Raw genomic sequence first — 23,857 nt, forward strand, 5'->3', positions numbered from 1 at the left:
TCAGAAAGAACTGTTTGTTTAATATTTCAACACGCATTTAAATGTATTGCTACGACCAGGGCGAAGGGAAATGTACAATAATAATTCATGTTAATTGTCGTATTGAAAGAGGTCGGATGTAAAGACATGTTTGGGTCACAACGTGCATCGTCGTAAGATTGAAAGGAACATACACATGGGTTAATGAGATATCTGGGGTAATTGTGACGTAAACAAATAAGAAATTCAAATTATGTTCAATATCCAAAGAAACACGAATATCCGATTTGACATATACATTTTCCAGCAAAATCATCACCGCTGGATACTAAAGTCACAATTTAATAGGGTTAGTTGCGTTGATTTTCATTACTTGAAAGATTATCATAAAGTTATGATATGCATCGAGCCTTGAGCTCTGACATCCGGAACACAAGAACAGGTTAGGCGTAATTATAAATGACAACACTTAACGTCACCAAAAAACTAATATCAAACACTTGAACAAACTCTCCACGCCACTTCTTCCAATCGACATGAAACACACATATTGACCACAGAGGGTTGTGTTTCAATCAGCCCTGCAAACACATAACCCGCCGAGATATTTGTCTACACCCTCCACCCTCCTCTCTCTATCATAATACCGGCCCACTCATACGAGGTGTGGCGGCACCCGCTCGGCCAGTCTCAGGTGAAAGTCGGAAGGATTCGTGTGTTGAGATTCGCAGCCCCCGTCTATAACAAAGCTTTGCGATGTTGTTCATTTCCTAAAGTTGGCAATTGCCACGGGCCCCAATCAGCTCGTCCACAATTCACGCGCACACGTGCTGTTGTATTAATTGACTTTGTCTTCCCTCGCGGCTGGCGCTTCTTCAATTCTATCGTTTTGTCTGTGACATTTTAATTTGTTTGGGTACCATGATGATTTTTGGGTTCACCTACTACGAGATTTGGTGGTGAGTTCATTAGACCAGCCAACTCATTAACAATAGCCGACCAACTAAACCAGAATATGTGACAAGTTATATTGCAGAGGGCAGATTATTTAAGGGTTTTGTTTTAATCCCTTAAATAGATTTGTGCATTTTAGTTTTGATCTAATAACTACTTGGTGAAATATTTGTATATTAGTTTTGCTGTAGTAGTAGTAATAATAATAATAATAACATAAATCCCATAATATACAGTTGAGTTAGTTTTCTACAGTTATACCACTCTTTGACGATAAGTCAAAGTTAACTGTTCTTTGATTTTGATCAGAAATATTATTCTGCATATATCTCGTGTTTCATCTAACTAACATCTAACTAAAAATACGGTTGTTACAAAAGAGTTATTTTTCTTAACAAAATTATGTTTCGAGACAAAGCAACGTCTCTGGAGGGATTTTTGTGCAAATAATCTAAATATGACATATCTATTTGCACTGCCATGTATATAAAATGTAATAAATTTGATTCATGAAATTAATGTTCAAAGAAACAAACCAGAACGTTAAGACCTTTGTTTAATCTTCAAGGTAAACTATTTCAAATCATCAAAGCTTCAATCGGTTTTAACATAGTGTTATTCCTCCCCTTTAAGAGATGGTTTGACAGATATTTCGACAAGAAGAAAACTTACTAATTACAATTATAACCCTTCCAACACTGCACTATGAGTGGGCCTAACGTTTAAAATAGGACGCTATTACATTGGTCTATGGGGAAAAAGTCTTCAAAGCATTGACCTAAGCTACGCTATTGACATCGAGGACGCCATTAGCAGTCATTACTTTGATTCCAGCATTAAAATACTAATTCACATTTGACAATATGCCTTTGATCTTATATTTCGCGGAGACGGAAAATACACTGTTCGCTTTCTGGAGGAATTTTCTGCACTGTCGTCACAGCCTTTGTTTAACAAAAAGTGAGTTTGTTTATCGAAGAGTGATTCACTCGGACTAAATCCCCCAAAGGTGGGCGCTAAGCTGATACACGCTCGGTCCTTTGAGAATCGCTACCCAAATTCATAAAAAAGTAAAATCAATTAAGAATTTTCCTACAATTGTAACTCAATTAATACGACCAAACATCTTCCTCGCGGGTACAGATAATACAAGACTTAACCTCGCCAAAACGACGTCAAAATTGAATAAAAAATCAAACCGAGTATCTTGCCCTGGATTTACCTAGTATTTGATCGGATTTAGTATCTTGAATGTGTTTGGAACTCGGAACAAAACGCCGTGTCTCACAAAATGAAGGCTGATTAAGAGGGACTTTTGCTCGCCCCTAGTTATTTCTATGTTAATGAGCAGATGAGTTACCGGGTTCGCCAACCCGCCTTCTTGTCGAGAGAGGCTGCGAGGAGAGAGGCCAGTACCACACGGCGGAAATCATCCAATAGGATCTACACCTCACAGGTGAATAACAAATGACACGTGCCCATTAAACGTCGGGCGAGTCCATTTCGGATAAAGGGAATTTGCGGCATCTTCTTTTCGTTCAAACTTGCGAGTTTTCGCGTTTGCTTTATCTAAAAATCTTTTCAGTTTCGTTAGTAATTTATAATTAATAAGCTGATTTTTTAAATAACTAAAACACAGAATATGTCAATTTAAAAATTGTCAAACTTATTTGTTTATATTAGTTAATGAAAATATTTCAAGAAATCAAATTTATGTTCAACTGGGTCGAAATATAGTAATAACAGCAGCCATAGAAAACATTACAGCCGCCCAGTCGAGCATGAATCAGGCAGGTGAAGTTACCCTACAACCCTCCATGGTTAACAATAGACTCGCTCATCAAATAGCATCCTTTGTAGCAGATTCTGATTCAAGTAGCGGGGCTATAACAAGCCACGACTAATTTGATGTCAGCTGATCTCACGGTAGCTCTCACAACAGCTTGTTCATTTCGTCCTCAGACACAGTCGAGACACCCGAGGCACAATTGAAAACGCCCCGTAAAATTGAGAACACCCGTTTTCGACAAGTGTACCGGATAACATGGACCTGAGCGATCCCAGTCGACACCATGGAAGTAAGTTTTTGTAAATGTTCATTAGTATTATTGTCTCTTATTCCAAATTTTGACAATGCCATTTAAAAAAAATATCTCAGGCAAACATTTAGTTTGTCATGTTGATAACAGTTTGAAACGAAAATCTATATCTGGTGCATTTGACTCGTATATCTAATTTTTATTCATTGAAATCTTTGCCTAAATAACTTCCGATTTCGTGGTAGTTATTTGACATGCATTCACTTAATTTTTAAACGATATAAAAGTCGTAATTAATATATATGAAACTAAACAGAACCGGTATTTATAATTATTCAGTGACATTTGTAACATATTGCATCAGTAGTTTTCTAAAATGTCTAGAACTACAGCTTTAGCTTCTATTCTTTGCGGCGTAAAATATGTAATTTAATTTTCATCCGTTCATTTCGCAGAGTTTTGTCATCTCCATTTTGTTCCGACACTGATCTATATTTCGTTAAGCACATTTGAGTTAGCTTCACAAATCTAGAGGTACCGACTTGAAATACGGAAGTCACACAGAGTAGAATATAAGCACAAATATTTTCCTGTATGTAGTTAGACATATATGTGAAATCTTGTCACAAGTATTTCTTCATGTTTGACAACTCCAACATTATTTCAAAATATTGAAATATTAATTTTTTTAATAACAAACACGCGGTAAATCGTCACTCAACACAACTTCGTAATAGGACTGCTTAAGAACTACGATATTTTGATAGTACACATATTCAAACATGACGGCAAACAATTCAGAATGATTTATACTTATCTCCAGCTTGAGAATTGTTGGTTGTCATTCCAAACGTACATGAACATACGAGAAAACATTTTGCATTCTCGTATATTATTAGTAAAATGTATTCAAACAAATATATCACTCCTGTTCAGATTCTGAAAATTTTCAATGTTGATGTACCAGGAATTGTAAGCAACAGTAACATGAATTGTTAAAGTGTATATCAGAATGTCACATTAATCACTTATTTACGAATATATTTGAATACGCAATTAAACTAATGCTGCTGATATAATACACCTTAAGTGTGATGAGAAACAAGGCAGTGTTAGTATCACGTCACTTGTATCCTGAACCAAGGAGTGTTACAGCGTAGAAATAGGAGCTAACCCACTATGATATGTAATTTACAATATTCCGGACTTTAAAATATGTTATTTTCCTCAACACTTGATTAAGGTAACCGGATCTTAACTGAAACACCTTTTTATCATATCAGCAACGGAAAACATAATACGGCAATCGAAGTCGACTTGACCTTTTAAGTTGATCAAATTACGGAAAATATGTTGTTTCACCATGCATACAATGTCATAGATACAGATATGTTGAAGAAAGAGAGACAACAATTATTGTTGGATGAAGACAGGACGTTCATGTGCATCTGATGGTTGATGAGATAACGTATGCAGGAGACTATACACGCCTGTGGTGCCCGGTAGTTGTAGTCATACGCGGTTTTCAAACAGTAAAACTTCGTTGATTGTTTAATGACTTTTCATGGCAAAAGTATAGATTCCTTGAATATTTAAATATGGATCCAGTTGTGATGTTAACATCAGGGTTGGTGAACTTTATGTATTTTCTTTTGTTTATGGTGTTTATGATGTTGACTCAATTAATGTTTGGTATGGAAGTGTGATTGTATGTATGTCTGAGTTGAGTGAGGCCTAAAAAGCACAGACTGTTATTCCAACAATAACCAAATATTCTTAGAACAAATAGAGTTTACAAATCGATAGCGTTTACATATATTAAGAGATGGTTGTTATAACATGTTATAATATACAGATATATCGAACTGGTTTATTGACACATCGTTGATAGAAATAAATACTTTCCGCTTTTATTATTAATTACTATCGATTTATTCAGATTCACTGCAATTACACCAAATTGACGTTTTCCCACTACTAATCAAAGGAAACTTTGTCAGACGGTTCTGTACATGGTTTGCCGGGGCTCTGATGTTGAACCAGGAAGAATAAAGTAATAGATATATACATCTATGTATATAATCGGTTGTTTTAGGCATGGATTGTGTGAAAACACAAGCATCAAACAACGTTAAACCCACTATTCTGGAAGGTTTCGTCAACTGAACCGTAATATAAATATGATGAAATTGTATTTATATATTAGCTTAGTGTTTCGTAATATATAACTAATCTAAATGTTTTAGATATATGTCCTTTGTAAGTATTATTGTTTAGGCACTATCATGACCGACAACAATTTATGAAATGTCTTTTTGGTGTGACGAATTAATAAGTGATTTATTGTGACAATTAAAAAGAGCTAAATCTTCCAAACCTGACCAATACCACGGGACTAACCGCACGATCTCGAGGTTCCTACAACTAACCGCTGTGTCTCTCTATAATTGCCCATTAAGACAAGATACCACATTGTCAGGTTATCTAGCCATCTGCATATCGCAGATTAACAGTTTCCTCGCATATGTGGCGACAGGTCATTCTACTGAATGGGCAGCAAACTGCTAACAGCCCCTAACAAAGAGAAATGATATAAAGGTTGATTATCATTGATAGGAATATGGTTTGGGGATATGGTAGTATTGTTTGGCGACGTGACGCCAACCTGCTTTATATCAGTTGAAACTTGGCTTGAAGATGGAATCTGTCACTAATTGAGTCCCATATTGAAGGATTTCGTCGCACCGCCGGTTGGTAAAATGCCTAGAGTTAGAACGACAATGATAAGGATTTTAATCAAAAGTCGAAATCGAGGCAATATGAAACCGTACAGTATTATCAGATAAGTATTGGGATATATTAATGTGAAGAGATGGGATTGCTGACATCATGCCGCCCGGTTTAGCATCATCATTAGAGATAGGACCGTTAAATAGGTGATAACACAGAATGCTAATTTATAATACGTAAAACAGCTGTTAACAAAATCCTGATTAAAACCTTTTAGTGATCTCTCATGAACAGAATAGCTTCATATATCTTTATTATATTTCTCAGTAAAAAATAAGTGTGTGCCCAAACAACAAAGGCACGTGTTTAGAGCTGGGGGAATAACGATCAAACAAAATTGCATAATAGAAACTTGTGTTGACTGTTAATCTTTAATCGCTATCGATTTTTAACATATTGTATGTCAAATTAACAATAGTTTTATTGCAGCAAAATATGTTGTCATAGATATTGTGTTTCGTATAAATAACGCATTGTTACAAGTTGACATTCGGCTTCTAAAGGGAACTGTAACATAATACCGTGGTATAGATATTCTAACATTTTAGTGATCCTCTTTCAATGACGTGACGGATTATAATTATCGGAATAAGTTCTCCTAGTTCTATTCAGTTCTCTTGTAACCTTCTCAGTTCTCCATTGTCAGGAGCAGGAGGGTGATTCGACAGTGATTGTTGGGTTTGTCGATTTATTTATGACCCTTTCCACCCGTGGTGATACCAGCCAGGTTATTTAAGGGGTGGGTAGAATCTGAGATTCAGATGATTGTTTGTCATGGTACCCAGCTTGGGTACTTGCTCATGCGATCAGTCATTAGTTTGTCGGATTACTTACTGACGGCCTTCATGTTACTAGAATATTTCTGACATTTGCTCAAACACTTTCTTCTTGTTCACTTTTTGTGTGCAAAAATAATAACAACTGCTCATTAGATAAATCGCAGGCATACTGAAGTTTCATTTAAACTTAAATTTCATTCTCAACGTAAATGTATCGAAATTTGTCTATCTACATACTGTATACTGGTTACCGTATTATGCACTACAATTTGTCACCTACAGAGTGTCATGTATTAAAGTGTGTCGCCTTCAAAATCATGCACTACAGTGTGTCGCCAACAAAATCATGCACTACAATGAGTCACCTTCAGAATCATGCACTACAGTGTCACCTACTAAATCACGCACTCCAGTGTGCCACCTACAAAATCATGCACTACAGTATGCCACCTACAAAATCATGCACTGCAGTGCGTCACCTTCAAAATCATGCACTACAGGGTGTCACCTTCAGATTCATGCACTACAGTGTCACCTACTAAATCACGCACTCCAGTGTGCCACCTACAAAATCATGCACTGCAGTGCGTCACCTTCAAAATCATGCACTACAGGGTGTCACCTTCATAATCATGCACTACAGTGTTTCACCTACAAAATCATGCACTACAGGATGTCACCTTCAAAATCATGCACTACAGTGTGTCACCTACAAAATCATGCACAACAGGGTGTCACCTTCAGAATCATGCACTACAGTGTCACTTACTAAGTCATACACTACAGTTTGTCGCCTACAAAATCACGCACTACAATGTGTCACCCTCAAAATCATGCACTACATTGTCACTAAATCATGAACTACAGTGTGTCGCCAACAAAATCATGCACTACAGTGTTTCAACCTCAAAACCATGCACTACAGTGTCACCTTCAAATCATGCACTGCGGTGTGTCACCTACAAAATCATGCACTACAGGGTGTCACCTTCAAAATCATGCACTATAGTGTAACCTACAAAATCATGCACTGCAGTGCGTCACCTTCAAAATCATGCACTACAGGGTGTCACCTTTCAAAATCATGCACTACAGTGTGTCACCCTCAAAATCATGCACAACATTGTCACTTACTAAGTCATATGCACTACAGTGTGTCACCTACAAAATCATGCACAACAGGGTGTCACCCTCAAAATCATGCACAACATTGTCACTTACTAAGTTAAATCATGCACTACAGTGTGTCAACCTACAAAATCATGCACTACAGTGTGTCACCTTCAAAATCATGCACTGCTAGTTTGTCGCCTACAAAATCACGCACTACAATGTGTCACCCTCAAAATCATGCACTACATTGTCACTAAATCATGAACTACAGTGTGTCGCCAACAAAATCATGCACTACAGTGTTTCAACCTCAAAACCATGCACTACAGTGTCACCTTCAAATCATGCACTGCGGTGTGTCACCTACAAAATCATGCACTACAGGGTGTCACCTTCAAAATCATGCACTATAGTGTAACCTACAAAGTCATTCACTTCAATGTCACCTACAGAATGCACTACCAAGTTTCAACTCTTGGGGTACGAAGACCCATGTGTTTGTAATGATCCAATTCTCAGAGGTTGGTCCTTGCGACATGAGGTGTTTGCCGTTTAACGCCGCACATAGCAATATTCAAAGAAATTTTGTTTGTTTATATTTGAACAATATAGGTCAATAATGGCGTCTTACCCAGACAATCCGGTGATTGATATAGTGACCAACGTGTCAGCCGTTCAGGCAGAGTTACATGGTCTACCTGGTTGTGTTACCACCGCGCTAGTGTCGGTGTTTTACTGAACTAGACAGTGTACGTGACGGTGGGTCCTCAGTCCCTACGTGCACCTCAAGTTTGAGTTGGGTCGGTTCATTATATAGATTAACACCTTATCGAATGTAGGAAGGTCGTTCGGTGTGAAGGCTGCAGACACTCTACCACATAGCCTGAGTGCAGGTGTACCGCTATCAAATCTATAGAAAGAGCTAGGATTTCAGAAATCAACAGCTGGTTGCATATTTGGGAATCAATACAAAACATACAGCTGCTGACATATCATCATAAACGTTTACCCGACAGACATAGGTTCACACTGAATTTCCACTTGAAGCATAAAATGACGCCATCCTGCAGACAGAAAAAAACGGTTAAAAACGTTTATAACAGGAACAGGCTAGCTATTCTCGAAACGTTCGTAGCCCTACGAACTTCTTAAGCCTATTCTTAACACGTTGGCTACGATCAAAGTTAAGTATTGTTTGGGCTACGAACGTTTCAAGAATAAAGCCCCTGAAACATTATCATTTGTACATTGTTATTTAGAAACCGAATAATCTATAAAATTGCCCTGTGATTATATTGTTATAAGCGCATACAAGATACGAACGAATGATTAAAACACGTGCCCGTTATAAGTACAACTGAAGTGTGAGAAGGATGGCTAAACAAACGTGATGTTGTAAACATGGGATGAGTTCAGGATGATGAGATCATGGAATGTTCCGTGATTGGAAACAATATAACCTCGCATCACCCAGGTGAAGTAGATATCTACATCCAGCATCAAGGTACCCGGGTAACCCTAGAAGTACCAGATCAACTGATGTTCCCGCCATCTTGATGATACCGCCTCTGACTCTTCGCGCAATGGTTATTAATTAGTAATTTAATAACACGAACATCTGTGTGGTCAAGGGAAAAAATCGTCTTCAGTCCGAAACACCAATTATTTTAGCATTGCATATGCGGTTATGACAATCACTTCAAAATGAAAAAAGCACAAGGTAACATTAGAGTCAATGTGTTACGTTACGGTGTTATGAATTGGTCTGTTAATTAACCTAATTGGGGGAAATTAGTTTATTTTTCTTCCCCTGCCGCCGTCTGATGCCTCACCCCTCGAAGTGTGTGCTCAGAGAATTCCAATGATTTTGTCGTCAATTGCGCCTCAAGTACACCCGGGAGTGCGACAGCGCAGCGATTCCCGACTTCGCCCGTTTCGCGACTGTTAACGTATTTGACAGCAGGGCTAGTCGCTGCCCAAGGGAGCACCAATCACTCCGGTTGAGAAGCATTTCGCTGTGCTTTGAGGCAATGAATAATGATATCAGTTAACTTTATTAAAGCATCATCGAGCAGAACACATTTAAGTCGTTAGTCGAGGAATAGGGAAAGGCAATTAGCGAGCAGTGAGAGAAAGGCTTAAAATAGCAGCGGCGCGCGTTGTACGTCTTGTGCGATAGGGACAAGAAATAGACCTCTCTTGCTACCGCAGCTGCTACAAGCTTGGAAATGACACTTGAAGTCCTTTTGAGTCCTCCTCAGTCAAGCCCTACGACAAGGCTTCCCCTATTGCCATAAATTAAATATAAAAAGCCAGAAGGGACGGGGGTGAATAGTGCTCGGACCAAATGCAATAAAGGTCATGGAAACGAGATGATTCAATTTACTGTCCCTCATCATTTGATTTAGCCCCTTCTCAAGTCCCTATCATACCCTAATCACAGAGTGTCGGACGGGACCTGAAAAACCTCGGCCGTTTTTGATAAGATAGAAATATATTTGACTGCGGTGTGGGAAAATGGGTGGAAATCTTGTTTTTGTGGCTGGTCGAGAGATTTCATAACAATCTTATCAGCGCCTGTGAGGAAAAATTACATCAAGCTCCTATCGCTGGACCATAATTCTGATCTAATGTCATTGCGAGCTGATTTATCTGCAAATACGGCGATGCGCAATTGACGCGAAATTCGACAACTCAATATCACTTCAGACGGACACGTTAATCCCGCGGGATTACGTTTTATCTCGCGAGAACGATGTCGGTGAAAAATGAGCGCTCTTTCAAACTTGTGACAATTTGCTCATGCCATTTTCCTGCTAGTTTGTCTCTCCGCCGCTAATGCATCTCCAGCAAATCGCTCCTAGGAAATTAAAAGCCACCTTTCTCTATTGCTTTTGTAAGAAATTCAATCCGGAATTATTTTAGAAACAGCTTACATAACGCAAAGTTTTAAGAAGAACTTTTCCCAGTCGAATTAGTATAGAGCGATATTGATATACCAGCTGTCTCTTACATATCCACTTAGAAACTCTGATTTGACTTAAAGTGTTCCAGTAAGCCTGTTGATACATCGATTTTTCTGTTGTTTCTTAGAGGGAATCTTTCCACAACACATACATAATGTATGAATCGGCTAAGAGTTTGCATCACAAAGTGTAACACAAGTTACTTGGACCATTACCACAGCTTATGTCCTGTTGTGGTGGTCCTTTTATCTTTGTCCCTAGATTGTGACTTTAGACGTGTATGTGTACATGTAACCTAGTTCTAGTTTAGGTAGACTGTATGATGAGCGCGTGGTGAGTTGAACCATGTATATGGACAAACAATGTAAATTAGTTATATTTTGGTTAGACTGTATAATGAGCGGATGATTACTTAAATAAGTTTATATGTTTCAGTAACAATTGTACTTTAAAGCTATGTGATGTATTCATTAATATTTAAGTTATTCTAATGTATAATTCGTCGGTAAAAGGACTTTGTAAGTGGATAAGTTTGCTCAATACTTTCAATACAAAATGATAGCATTTGTTGTAGTATAATATATCGACATATGTCATCTTGCTCTTAAACGTCCTTATGACTCACAACTATACCAGGAATCTCAATTTTTGATAGATTGTTTATTACAAATCGCTATAATAAACCTCAAATCTATCTCGATCTTCTAATAATTACACAATTAGGAAATATTAGATCCATGAAGGGTTTTAATACGTTTTGTATTATGCCTTGCTGCGTCCAACCACATACCACAGTTTAGATAGATGCGAGAGATGGTATGAGTCACGGCATAAAATCCTCCTCTTTATCCTCTCACCCCTCCCTTATCTCATCAACTTCGTCGACTGTGGAGACAGTGTACTTCATGACTGCCAGCCACATACCAAGGTAGTCTCTGCATTAGCATTCATAGTAAGGATGCGCTATATTCAACACTGCCCGCTTTGATGCTTTGTTAAAACGCTCTACCCTCAGTCGTACGGAGGAGATCAAACGGTTATATCGTTATTCAGTGTCGCGTATTTGTGTAAAATTCTGTAAAAGGGGGCAAGTGAGGTATTACTATCCTGTATACGACGTACGTTTCATCAAGGGGCAAAAGGCAACGGCAGAGTGTATCTCTTAGGCTCAGACCTCGCTCTGTAAACAGGCCCGGCTTGAACAGCCGTCGTTATATGTCCGGCGCGTTCTTGATTTCAATTACATTAAAGGGGGAATCATCGGCTGATTGTGTGACAATAGGATCGGGGGAGATTAGTGCCCAATCTTACTTTTACTGCCATGTCTAATTCCATTATCCTTGCATGGGGAGCGCGATGAATAAAACTGCTCGACGGGACAGTTAATTCAATCAACACACAAGATCGTTCTTGTATACGGGTTTGTTATGAGCTCTATAGCAAATAAGACGAAATCGAGTTGCGAAGGGAAGAAAAGGATAATAAATGATAGGGGTGTGTTCTAAACTTTTCAACCCTTTCATGTGGTGAACTGGGATACCTTGTCAATTTCCAGGTACAAGTTCGAGCCTAGGTACTGTGCTTTTCATCGGATCCGTGACTTGACATTTGACAGCCGAGTGCGACTAGACACTATTTCACAAGGACGAGAATAAACAGCCATGCTCATCTCTTGAATTAGAAATGAACAGGGGACAAGGGATGAAACTCATGCTAATTTTAGTTTTCAATTTGGCTTCAGAGATCACTCTCGTTTGATGTGTCCCCACGGTCGTGCCTGATACGTTCCGAGCTAGATAAACCCTACTGAAGCGTTTGAAAATTACAACCCAAAGACCACACGGCTTATCCCCTCATATGAATATACACACACAAACATGTTTGGAAAATCTATTTGACTTTAATCAAGACATTTCAAAGAGGATATCTCACCTCTGATTTGAACAAGTTACATTACACAAACAAATATTCGCCGCAGAAGCAAATACACCCTGACAATGACGCTTATTGTTCGCAATTGCCGATGTTATTAGCAATCTTGCAGGTCACATTTTACACCTCCCTCCCAGCTCCCTTCAAAAGAGAAACATGACAATAGTGGCTTATCAGAAAGGCAAACATTTTCTTTAGCGAAATAAATTAAATTTTCAAGTGACCACTGGTCGATGCTATACAAAGTGACCGCAGAAAGACGAAAACAGTAATTTCAAAACGAAAATACAGGTGTGTTCGATATGTTCTTGATCCTAACATTTGCCAAACAATAACGTCAATTTCATGCCGATTGCATGTCAATATCGGAGTAAAAAGCCCACCATGGGACTAGTGTGAGACTGGAACACCTGCGGCAAACCGGACTACCATCATATCAGTTGCAGTCTGTTGCCAACACCAGCTATGTGGTTCATACCAAGAAACATTTTTTAACCTGTTCCATTAGACTTTTTAAAAAAATATGGAAGTACTAGAAACTTTTTGGTTGCAGTTGTCACAGCACGTACTTAATCAAATCAGTCAAGTTCAAAACATGTCAGTTTTCTGGTGTAAAAAAGTCACATGAAATATGATTATTTTCCCATTTCAAAGATTTAAAAACTCCTTGATTCAAACTGAAATGAATTTCCTTAGGATATATAAATGGCCATGTATATTAGTTCACCGATAGATGTACGGCCGTTTTTCGATAATTTACAATTTCAAACAATATCTGTATTATGATCAATAACTTTTTCACACCTACTTTACAAAAATCACGCTTTGTTCCTACATTTTCTGGCCGTTAGGTTACTGTAAAACATACGTAATTGGTGCATCGCTGGACGCAGGAAGCTCAACATCATTTCAAGCAGGCAACAATAAACATGTCATCTCATGGCATGACGTTTTTATCAAACATATCCTGTAACCGTCGGAGGTCATAGGCTCTCCCTAGTCGCTGTTGAGCGAGCTGAATTTTATTTCAAAGCCACTTTGATAATGTCATCGTTATAAAAACCATCCCTAAAATGTTAAGATCATTCTGATATTGAAAATATTGTAACTATATATGAGAGAAAGTACTTTCTTAAAACTTTCCTAAGTTTGTTTTCAAGAATGCAGATCTAAAATATGACTAAACAGTGTGCAGTAACTTCTTGTTGGAAGTAGAACATGACGTTATTTTATGAATTCACTTTCTCAAAAATTAAGACGTTTATGGTCCATCATTTTTACAATACTATAACACAATATGACAAGGTTAAAACATTCAAGGTCTCATTAAAGCTTTCAGAAATCAGACTTGCACAACGTTCCTGTTGTTGTTGTTTTTGTTTGTTTTTTAATGGGTTTTGGGTTGATGTTTTGTTTGTTTTCAAGGTGATTAATTGACTTGCCTATACAGGTGGGTTGGGGTTCGTTTGCGAACACCTGGTATCATCACTATTTGTTAATGATTCACAAACACACATTCATGATCAAATCTGAATCGTACTATGGACTTTTAGCAGATATTTCTTTTGAATATGGACAGTGTTTTGCCCCTCAGTGACATTACTTTCTTCCTTACCGTGTCTTCAGAAGCGTGCTGGTGATTGTTTTACCTCTTTTCTAGAGATGAAGCATTCACAAGACACATGAATATAATCACTGAGCTCATCTAAAAAAACATCTTCATCGCAATCATTACATAGAGTTATTAGCTGTGCACATGCACATATTATTTTGAGACAGATGTGTAAAGCGGTGAGCATACTTCACCGCCGTAAGCCTGTAAAGCGATCACTAAACACGTGTGGCCTGGGTAACCGCCATCTTGTTTCGAAGTAATCATGCTGAAAAACAAAATTGCGACAACATTTGTTTCAAATATTGATGAGTGCGATTAGTTGATCCGCAAACTGCTCTGAATAGCAATTCCCTATCTTGCCCTCAGCCAGTTATCGCTCGAATCAAACGATTTCAAAGATTAATTGCTGGCCCAATCTTCACCGACGGGCCTATTAAGAAACAAGGTGATCCCAAACACCGGAAATGATAGGTTCTTTTCATCAAGTCCCCCTAACGACAAGTTCCAATGAACAAATGGCGATGTTTCTAGTAACGCGTGCGTGGAGCACGCGCTCTTTTACCGTGACCTTTCGTTGAGAGCTCGTGGCATTTGTCCTCGCGTTTTGCTCTTGGTTGTACCCGTTTGTTGCAAGAACACAGGTCTCTTTTCATGAAAATTTAATTTTTCGATCAAGAAACGCCAAATTGCAGGTGAACTGATGAAAGGTGTGTGTATCTAGGCTCGCTAAACGAGCATTTTCGATCCCATTTTACTAATTACTTTAGGTCACCTGGTTTGATCTCCAGCGGAGAACGCAATAGAAGAATGGAGGTAATGAAATCTTGAAAGCAGACGGAAATTATATATTGTAACGAGCCAATCCGAAAAGCATAAGCCGATTCATTCCTTATCTGTTAGTAATCTCTTATCTGGTTTGTGCAATCACTGTTAGTGACAAGTGATTGGAGTTTGAATCGCGTGACGTCATTCAATCACGTTTCCTTCAAACAGCACGGAGCAAACGCGTAATAACAAAGATTAATATCAAGACATTTTCTGTTACTGTAAATTTTGTAACATGGTAAAACTAGTTATTTTTAATCTCGAAATGCTCTGATTTCATCGTCTTGGTCTATTCCTGCTTTAACTTGTTTGGTTGTTTTTACATCGCCGGATGTATTGTCATAAAACATGATTATATATCGCTCCCTGACTAGATTACTTTGGATGTTCGTAAAGCTAAAAAACACACAGAAACTGACACAAGTACGCTTATCTCAAGATGTTCAAAATTGAAATTGAAGCCGTGAAAATAGCTTTTCGTCTACACACTTCAACAGTGCTTTCAAATTTAGCGTATTTGGATTGAAATGTTAGACAGAATGTTTTAGCTGTATTTCAACAAGTGCAACACAAACAACACAAGACACGGAACCATCACTTTCCGGAATTGGATCCAAGTAAATTGATCTCTTTCAACCATTTTCAAAACCTAGTCCATCACAAGGGTAATTTATTGAACGCTGTCAGGGAGGTTTTCACTGTTATAATGGTGTTTGATAAATACGCTATATATCTCAAGAAATTGAAAATTATTTTCGCGTAAAAAGGAAAGTTTGAAGCCAATTGTTAAGGAAAAGAAGAGAAGTGATACAGATATATTGCTATCACAAGAAATCTGACAACTTTTTGGGGCGATGCCAACAAAGAATTTGATATGAACGTAATATACGAGCCAATGCTGAACGGCCATTTCTCGCCTTTTGCTTCTTATTCGAATTTGAGCACTTTCTGAGGTCGCGATTTCACACGTCACTTTGGCACTTTCCACAAGCGAACATAAAATCGATTTTGCGTGAAATTGACAATTCGAAGTTGGTGAAAAAGTTTCCGAAAGTGATCTAACAACTAGCCCCTTTGACAGAATTAATGACTCCGAGTTGGAGGGCCGTATGAGTCGAGGAACCTACTACTTGACAACGTAGAGCTGGACTGTGCCGTTTTTTTATTTCCAAAAACAGTACAGAACTTCAGAAGTACTTGTCATTTATACGGAATCAAGATCTGATTTTTTACTGCAAAGTGGCTTTATCAAAATCTGGCTTTTCTTGCAATTATAGAGAAAATATCACTTTTGCTGAAATTTACTGCCCTTTCCAAAAGCGGGGGCTTCAGATATGGTAAATTTGATTTCAGTTGGAGTTGGCTCGGATGTTAACTAATTATGTCGATCAATTTTAAACTGCATCAATCGTTATTTAGAAAGTCATTTTCCCGGATGTCAGTTTCATTCTGGTCAAATCTAAGCCGTTGTCAGTTAACACAAACCACGTCTAGATTGTAGTAAATTAACATGCTGTAGTATTTGTGCACGGACCTTTATATTTACAACACGCCGCATGATATACATTATGTAAATTACTCCAAAACCTACTGAAATATCTATGCTGACCTATGTAATGTCGGACATTCAGGCATAAAAATAACAGTATTTTACCTCGCAATCATTTTCCCCACGCTTTTGTATTTTACAATAATTAATAAGATTATTAAACAAACATACACGGAGTGCCTCCTCATTGTTGGTGTATGAGATTTACATTCAGCAAGTATGTCCTGGTTTCCCAGTTACCTAATTATATGGTTAAAATTAAATGATTAAAAAATAAAGTGTTGTCCTGAAACAATACAATGTTTTTAGCATCACACTTAAACATTCTATAATTACTAGTATATAGCCATAGATGAATTCCAGACCAAATGACCGAAGCGTTATATGTTATGCATGGTTTTGATGCAGGGCTATATATATGCTATATATATGTTGATCTCTATTTCCAGCCCTGAGTCCAGATCTGTCCCCTCGCATCTCCCCCCAAGGGTCTCCTGTGACGGTTTGCGCTACAAAGTCCCCATCCCCCATGCTGAGCCAAGCTATCGACATTTCGGTGGCTTCCCCAGGGTCGGGCAGAAGCTGTTCTCCAAGTCCCGGGGGTGGCCCGGCCAAAAAGCCCTGTCCTGGGCTATTGTGTGTCGTGTGTGGGGACACCTCTAGCGGCAAACACTATGGCATTCTGGCCTGCAATGGCTGCAGTGGCTTCTTCAAGAGAAGTGTTCGAAGAAAACTAATATACAGGTATGCCTGCAACGATGTTAAAATAATATAGATTACACTGCAAGTCGTTTCAAAGCACTTCCGAAAATTAAAAATAATGTCGTTTATAATTTCAATTCAGTATATTATTTTACTTTAAAATATATAAATTATTTCAGTGTTCAGATCAGTATTCGGTACTTTCAAAAACAGTTCGATTTATTAATGTGGATTTGGAGATTGCGATGGGGGCTGGGCAGACAAAAATAACTTCTTAGCTCTAGAAATAGAAAAATCAGAGGGAGGGACTGATATCCCGTCGGCCTTACATCGATAGTTTGACAAAATTATAGCTAATTCTTTAAGCCTGCAAACATGAAGCGCAGGAATGCCGACCAATCACTTAAATATATATACGAGAGTGAAGCAAACTAAGAGCAAGAAAGACTTAGTAATATTCCTTTTGACCATGTTAACCGAAAGGAATAATTAGTTGCAAATCTTGTGACACTTAGATAAACAATTATAGTAACCTTTGTCACAGGAACTATTTTACGATAACCAGACAAACTTGTCGTTATTTTTGTCACACACGATTCAATGTTAAAATGGGGGCATATAAAGTCCGACGCTTCACTGAAATACATCTTTCACGTTTTCCGCATATTTAAATGGGCGTTATTCATGGTTTTGTGGTGCCTCCTGCTGCAGGTGCCAGGCAGGGACGGGTCTGTGTAACGTGGACAAGGCACACCGGAACCAGTGCCAGGCGTGTCGTCTCAAGAAGTGTCTCACCATGGGCATGAACAAGGATGGTACGTATCTGTCATATAGTATATCGTTGTCCCTCACACGGGGAGTTGCTACACTGGATGTCAAGGATGACAACAGGCTGGATCTCAAATCTTACAAATTAATCCTGTGAACAGGACTCAACACTTCTAGCTGAAGACAGTTTATCATGACTGACGCGAGAGCCAATTAAATCACTGCGGCGAATATACTCCATATCTGCAGGCATTGTCTACCATGTAGTATCACCAGGAAAACTTTACTTTAGTTTTAAGTGTATCTAAGTTTAGCTAGCTGTTACTACATTAATTGTTCAGAAATAACAAAAAAAATAAAATAATGTTTACCAAGGTCAATTTGTTAAAGATATGGTTGTCCAACATATGACATGTGTTGATAGTAATTATACGACAAAGAATGGGCACTCCCTATAGTCTCTCCCTGAATCTTCCGGCCAGCGCAAACATTTATGGCGTATTGATCTGATCACGTGACACCGATTAAACTTACAGCAACTTCAACTATCGTCTTTCTACTGGCGAACATCGTTCCTACGCCCGAAGGTAAACGCAATCAAGGGGAAATCACATTAGGAATTAATTTTATTTGCTACAAAACATTAAATCCCTCTTGAAGGAGATCTAATTTGTGACCTGGAGCGGCACGCGTGCAAGTCACGTGACGCGGGAAATTAAAAAGCAGAATCAAAATGATGGAATTACGGACTCATCGTAATGGAAAAATACAAAATAGTTCTATCAGAGCGTTTCCCGATTGTTGTCAATTATGATAATATTGCTAAATGTCAAGTGCTGTTATCGGTTTAATTCCTCGGAAGCGTTTTGTAGTCAGGAAATTTGTTCTTCAGTAAAATAATCCTCCAGAATCAATGGCATATGATAATTGGACTTGGTATTTACATGGCGGCATCGGTGTAAGTGCTCTTGCGATTTGCCACGATGACATCAAGTTCGTTACCTGATAACTTAGCATTGATAACGTTTATTGTTCAGGTTTATGACCAATGCTTGTGACGTTAAGGTTTGTCATCTTCATAAACACACCAGAGAACGCTGTATCTCCGAAATGCTGAAAGTGTCATTTCTTTGCGAGAGTAATTACGTTAATTCTGAAAACACATTAAAGAAGGCTGGACTCTTTATCCCTTTATAATATATAAAAGTGTTGATGGAAAAATGAAAGACATAATTTTTTTCCGTCTGTGCGTTTTACAATTAATTTAATTTACAAACTATTACACATAGCAATACTACGCGATAATTTTTTAACCAATCCCTTTTCGAAACTGCAAAAAATGAAAAATAATTCGGAATAAAGGTTTGAACTTTTTAATTTGAGATTTAGATTTAAAAACAACAGATTTAATCAGAGGAACACACTTGTTAAACATTGTTTTGGTTAATACATGCAAAATATAGGTTAATTATATTGTTTGTTTTTAAAATATTGTAAGTCTTCGCTGTTTAGACTGATGCTGCTTCCGGTTCGAATTTATATATATTATATTTGTAAACGTGTTCGATGTTACCCATATTCACGTGACGCTAACACCTTACTATAACACAACTGCGTATAACAGCTGAAAACATTGTCGTGTTTTTAAAGGGCCACTGGGTTTCCTCACAAATTATTCCTGGTTGACGGTTATGGCATTGGTGTCGTGTGAACAACAGGAATTCCATCGTGACGTAAATAGGTCCCCTGTTACGTTAGGGCTTCAAGCCTTTGGGTATCCCTCGCTGGCTCCCTGTAAAGTACTGTGCTCGTTAAAGAGACTTCCATTTTTGTACTGGCACCGTCGACGATGTTGTTGCCCATCACTTCTCCTCAATCTGAGTTCGTCTGTGTTGCAGCTGTACAGAATGAACGGCAGCCCCGCAATACTGCGCAGGTGCGCGAGGACCAGATAGATCGAGAACTGGAGCACCCCCTCGGGGCCAACAACGCCACGGTGTCCGCCACCCACCCCGCCTTTAGTCCCGGGGCCAACCATCGCTTTATGGCCAGTCTCATGACCGCGGAGACTTGCGCTAAACTCGAGCCAGAAGATTCAGGTAGAGACTATTTTCCAAGAATAAGCACTTTACTGTATACGCAGATCCTGACACGAAACACATTTTATGAAGGTATTTGTCTCGTGAAACGAGGGTAGAGACTGTAACGATGTGACAAGTTGTAGTTGTAGCTTCTGGGCCTCCGCAGTGACACGCCAATTAAGGGCAGACTTATCTCCCCAGTCCGACTGAATCCTTTCTGTTAGCAGTCTGCAAAAGCGAGATTATCGGCTGTTCTGTACTATTGCTTAATACGCTGTCACATTCTATATGTGTTAACATGGTTCCACTTTTCCTTTTCAATCCCAGAATTTGCATGTCCATAAGCTATGTATGAGTAACTAGTCCAATGCAGTTACCCCAACATGCTTGTGTATCACACATCCCATCTCTTCCACAGCCATTCAAGAAGAAAATATCGATGTCACAAGCGTGGAGCAGGAACGAGCGCCCCCTCAACAAACCCACATTTACCCGGAAATCACTCTATATCCGGCCGGGCAGGAAACGATCTACGAGTGTTCTGCAAGACTTCTGTTTATGGCCGTCAAGTGGTCAAAGAATCTGCCTTCCTTTGCCAACCTTCCTTTCAGGAGACCAGGTGAGGATTGTGACTCCATTACCGTAAATCATTCGCAAATATGGATGAAATAAAAATTCTAATATATTGTCTTATCCTAAATGTTATTTTCATGGAATGGACACCACCCTGTCTTTTACTGTCTCTTATATTCAGTACCCGATTGTGATTAGGGGTCAGAGAAGGTCTGATAAAACCAAGTCTCGTCCCTCACAACCTTATTTGTAATATCATTCAGGAAGTGTGTGTTTTGGTTTGTTACTCTTTTTCCGACCACTTACTCCTAAGTGTTGCAAATAAACCACTAAATGTTGTTTAAAGAGGAATAGTAAGCACGTTAAAATATCCAACAGAAATCATAACTGAAAATATGTCTCACTTCTTTCTATACGTCGCTGTTTGGACGAAATATTACCGACGATGACTCACGACAGTTCACCTTCTTACTCATTACTAACATGTATAAACGTAGTCCTAACTTTGGTTACTGATGCAGTTTAGTAGTGTCTGGGTCTCTGTTCCTCGCTTCCTGCAACTACAGAATCCCATTGGTCTGTTCCAGGTCATCCTTCTCGAAGAAGCATGGAGTGAGTTGTTCCTTCTCTGTGCGATCCAGTGGTCAATGCCGATGGAAGCGTGTCCCCTCTTTGTCCTCCCTGACCACGCTCCAAACTCCCAAAACGGAAAAATATCCCCATTCTCTGATATGCGCGTGCTTCAAGAGGTCATGGTCAGATTCAAGGCCATCCAGGTTGACCCCGCAGAGTTCGCCTGTCTCAAGGCCATTGTGCTCTTCAAACCAGGTAAGAATAACCGAACTCCATACCAATTCTCTGTTCCTATTTTTGCGTGGATTCCTACCCAATAGCTAAATACCCTGACATTGGTGCTTTAGTTTAATTACGATTTGCCTTCAGTTGTTCCGGAACACGAACCATTCTATTGAACAAGTTATGAACAATTTTACGTATATATCAATCTGTGTGTACCTTTTGTGAAATAACTTTGCATAAGAATATGCGCAATTGCGTATACATGCATAGTCTTTGTAATAGGTTAGCGTGTACATTTTACTGGAATCAAGGGTATTCCATAACACGAAAATACCGTTACTTATATGGAGTTGTATCCCTTCAGACACGCGCAGCTTGAAGGACCCGCCCCAAGTTGAGAACCTTCAAGACCAGGCTCAGGTCATGCTTGGTCAGCACATCCGGGCACAGCATCCCACTCAGCCCTGCAGGTACGGTCAGGTCATCTGGCAGGTCACTCGGGTGTCTTGCCGTTACCAAATTTATAACTTCCAACCAATATCGACTTTTCGCCGTAATAACGTCATGCATAATAAAACAGCGGCTTGTCGTGGTCGTAATTCCTGTAGTTTAACACAGACTTGACATAGTCGTGATTTCCTTAATATGAAGTAGACTTAACGCTGTCATAAATCCCATAATCTGATATAGACGTACGGCAGTCTTACACTTTAACTGAAACTCACCACAGATATTACTCACCCGGAATTCAACATAAACATGTCACAGGGAACAAGTCAGTTCGGTGGGGCTGAAGTACACATCGATTTATGAGGATAATTCCAGTTCAGATCACCAGTTTGTTACACAGGAAAACTCTTTATTCAAAGATTTGTAACATTCTGTCAGTGAATTTAATTTGGAATATTTTCTTTCAGATTTGGCCGCCTGTTGCTCTTGCTCCCCACGCTGAGATACATCCCGTCAGACCGGATCGAGAGACTGTTTTTTGGCAGAACTATCGGCAACACACCAATGGAGAAGCTGCTTTGTGATATGTTTAAGAGTTGAAGTGTTCATTAAACTTTCAAGGACATTCGCTGGCGCACGTGATTAGTCAGTTAAATCACGTGATCTCGAACATTTTGAAGTACATGAACTTCTTGCAGCAGTAGTTACCTCCCTTTGGTAACACTTTGCGGACTCAGTCACAATCTCATTAATATATCAATTTTCAGAATACTTTGAATTTGTGCACAGTATTTTTGTATGAACGACGTCTTATCGCTAACCTCTTTGACTACGCATTCCCGCATCCATATATATAATACATCCCACCCTACATTTCTCAATTAAAAAAATGCATCACTTCACATGGAACATCAAAATCTATTCATAAACATCATTGTATATTAAGAATATATATTATGGGCACTTGTGCAATATTTCACATTTTGTGACTGTGGAACTTAGAATTTTCCTATACAAAACAAATTCTCTGGTACACACAAAACATAGTCGCGGTCGCCCACCGCAGGGACCCTGTATATAGTGTGTTGTATATAACAGGCATATATATCATAGTGATGTTATTAACGCATTTACCCCCTTTCTATAGTGCTCAATAGTCTTCAACACGAATCGTCTTCCTGCAATGTACATACGTCACTTTATTTATTATCCACTGAAGTTCATGTGATTGTCTTGTGATGCTTAATTGTGTTTATTGTGTACATATACAAATAGTCATATATTGCATTGAAATAGGTCTATGTATATAAGTCCAATACCTGTTCATTGTGTATCTTGTGAGACACAAATAAACCATTCATTCGTCATTAAGCATGTTATTGTCAGTCGTGGATGTTTATAGTGTTTACTAGAAACATTCATTCCATCGCGCCAATGCTTCCATCTCTTCTTTCGTTATTCAGGGGCGGTGGGGTAGCCTAATGGTTAAAGCGTTGGCTCGTCACGCCGAAGACCCGGGTTCGAATCCCCACATGGGCACAATGTGTGAAGCCCATTTCTGGTGTCCCCGCCGTGATGTTGCTGGAATATTGCTAAAAGCGGCGTAAAACCAAACTCAGTCAGGCAGTCAGTCTTTCGTTATTCGAGCGCAACATTTCTGTCGTTCAAGAGAGCAATGTAATTCGACGACTATATGTAACGCGATGACAGTGGGGATCATCATGCCCCGGACAACAGGGGATGGGAGTAGGTATACGCCTGTGTAGTCAGGCGGTGAGCCAGAATGTTGTTGGCAGCAATGTTTCACCTGCATCGCTGTAAAGAATCGTCTCTGAAAAAGGCAAACAGAGGATGAAAGTGTAGGCGATGTCCCACGTCATCGGGATTGATAACATGCAGGCGCTGTCAAAATCACTCGGTTACGTGGGACTTGGATCCGGACGT

The 23,857-nt window shown here is 39.0% G+C and overlaps 1 protein-coding gene across 1 annotated transcript; it reads left to right on the forward strand.

The window, feature by feature from the left end:
- Positions 1–2,792: 2,792 nt before the first annotated feature.
- LOC124271525 (photoreceptor-specific nuclear receptor-like) lies at positions 2,793–23,280 on the forward strand. Its single transcript, XM_046706668.1, has 8 exons — positions 2,793–3,011; positions 16,991–17,285; positions 17,955–18,058; positions 19,910–20,110; positions 20,511–20,706; positions 21,249–21,493; positions 21,828–21,933; positions 22,381–23,280. The coding sequence occupies exons 1-8, from the start codon at positions 2,978–2,980 to the stop codon at positions 22,511–22,513; spliced, it is 1,314 nt and encodes a 437-aa protein (XP_046562624.1). The 5' UTR covers positions 2,793–2,977; the 3' UTR covers positions 22,514–23,280.
- The last annotated feature ends 577 nt before the right edge of the window (positions 23,281–23,857 follow it).

The sequence above is a fragment of the Haliotis rubra genome, unplaced genomic scaffold, assembly GCF_003918875.1.
Source record: "Haliotis rubra isolate DU_JTF1 unplaced genomic scaffold, ASM391887v1 Scf161, whole genome shotgun sequence".
Classification (NCBI taxonomy): Eukaryota; Metazoa; Mollusca; class Gastropoda; order Lepetellida; family Haliotidae; genus Haliotis; species Haliotis rubra.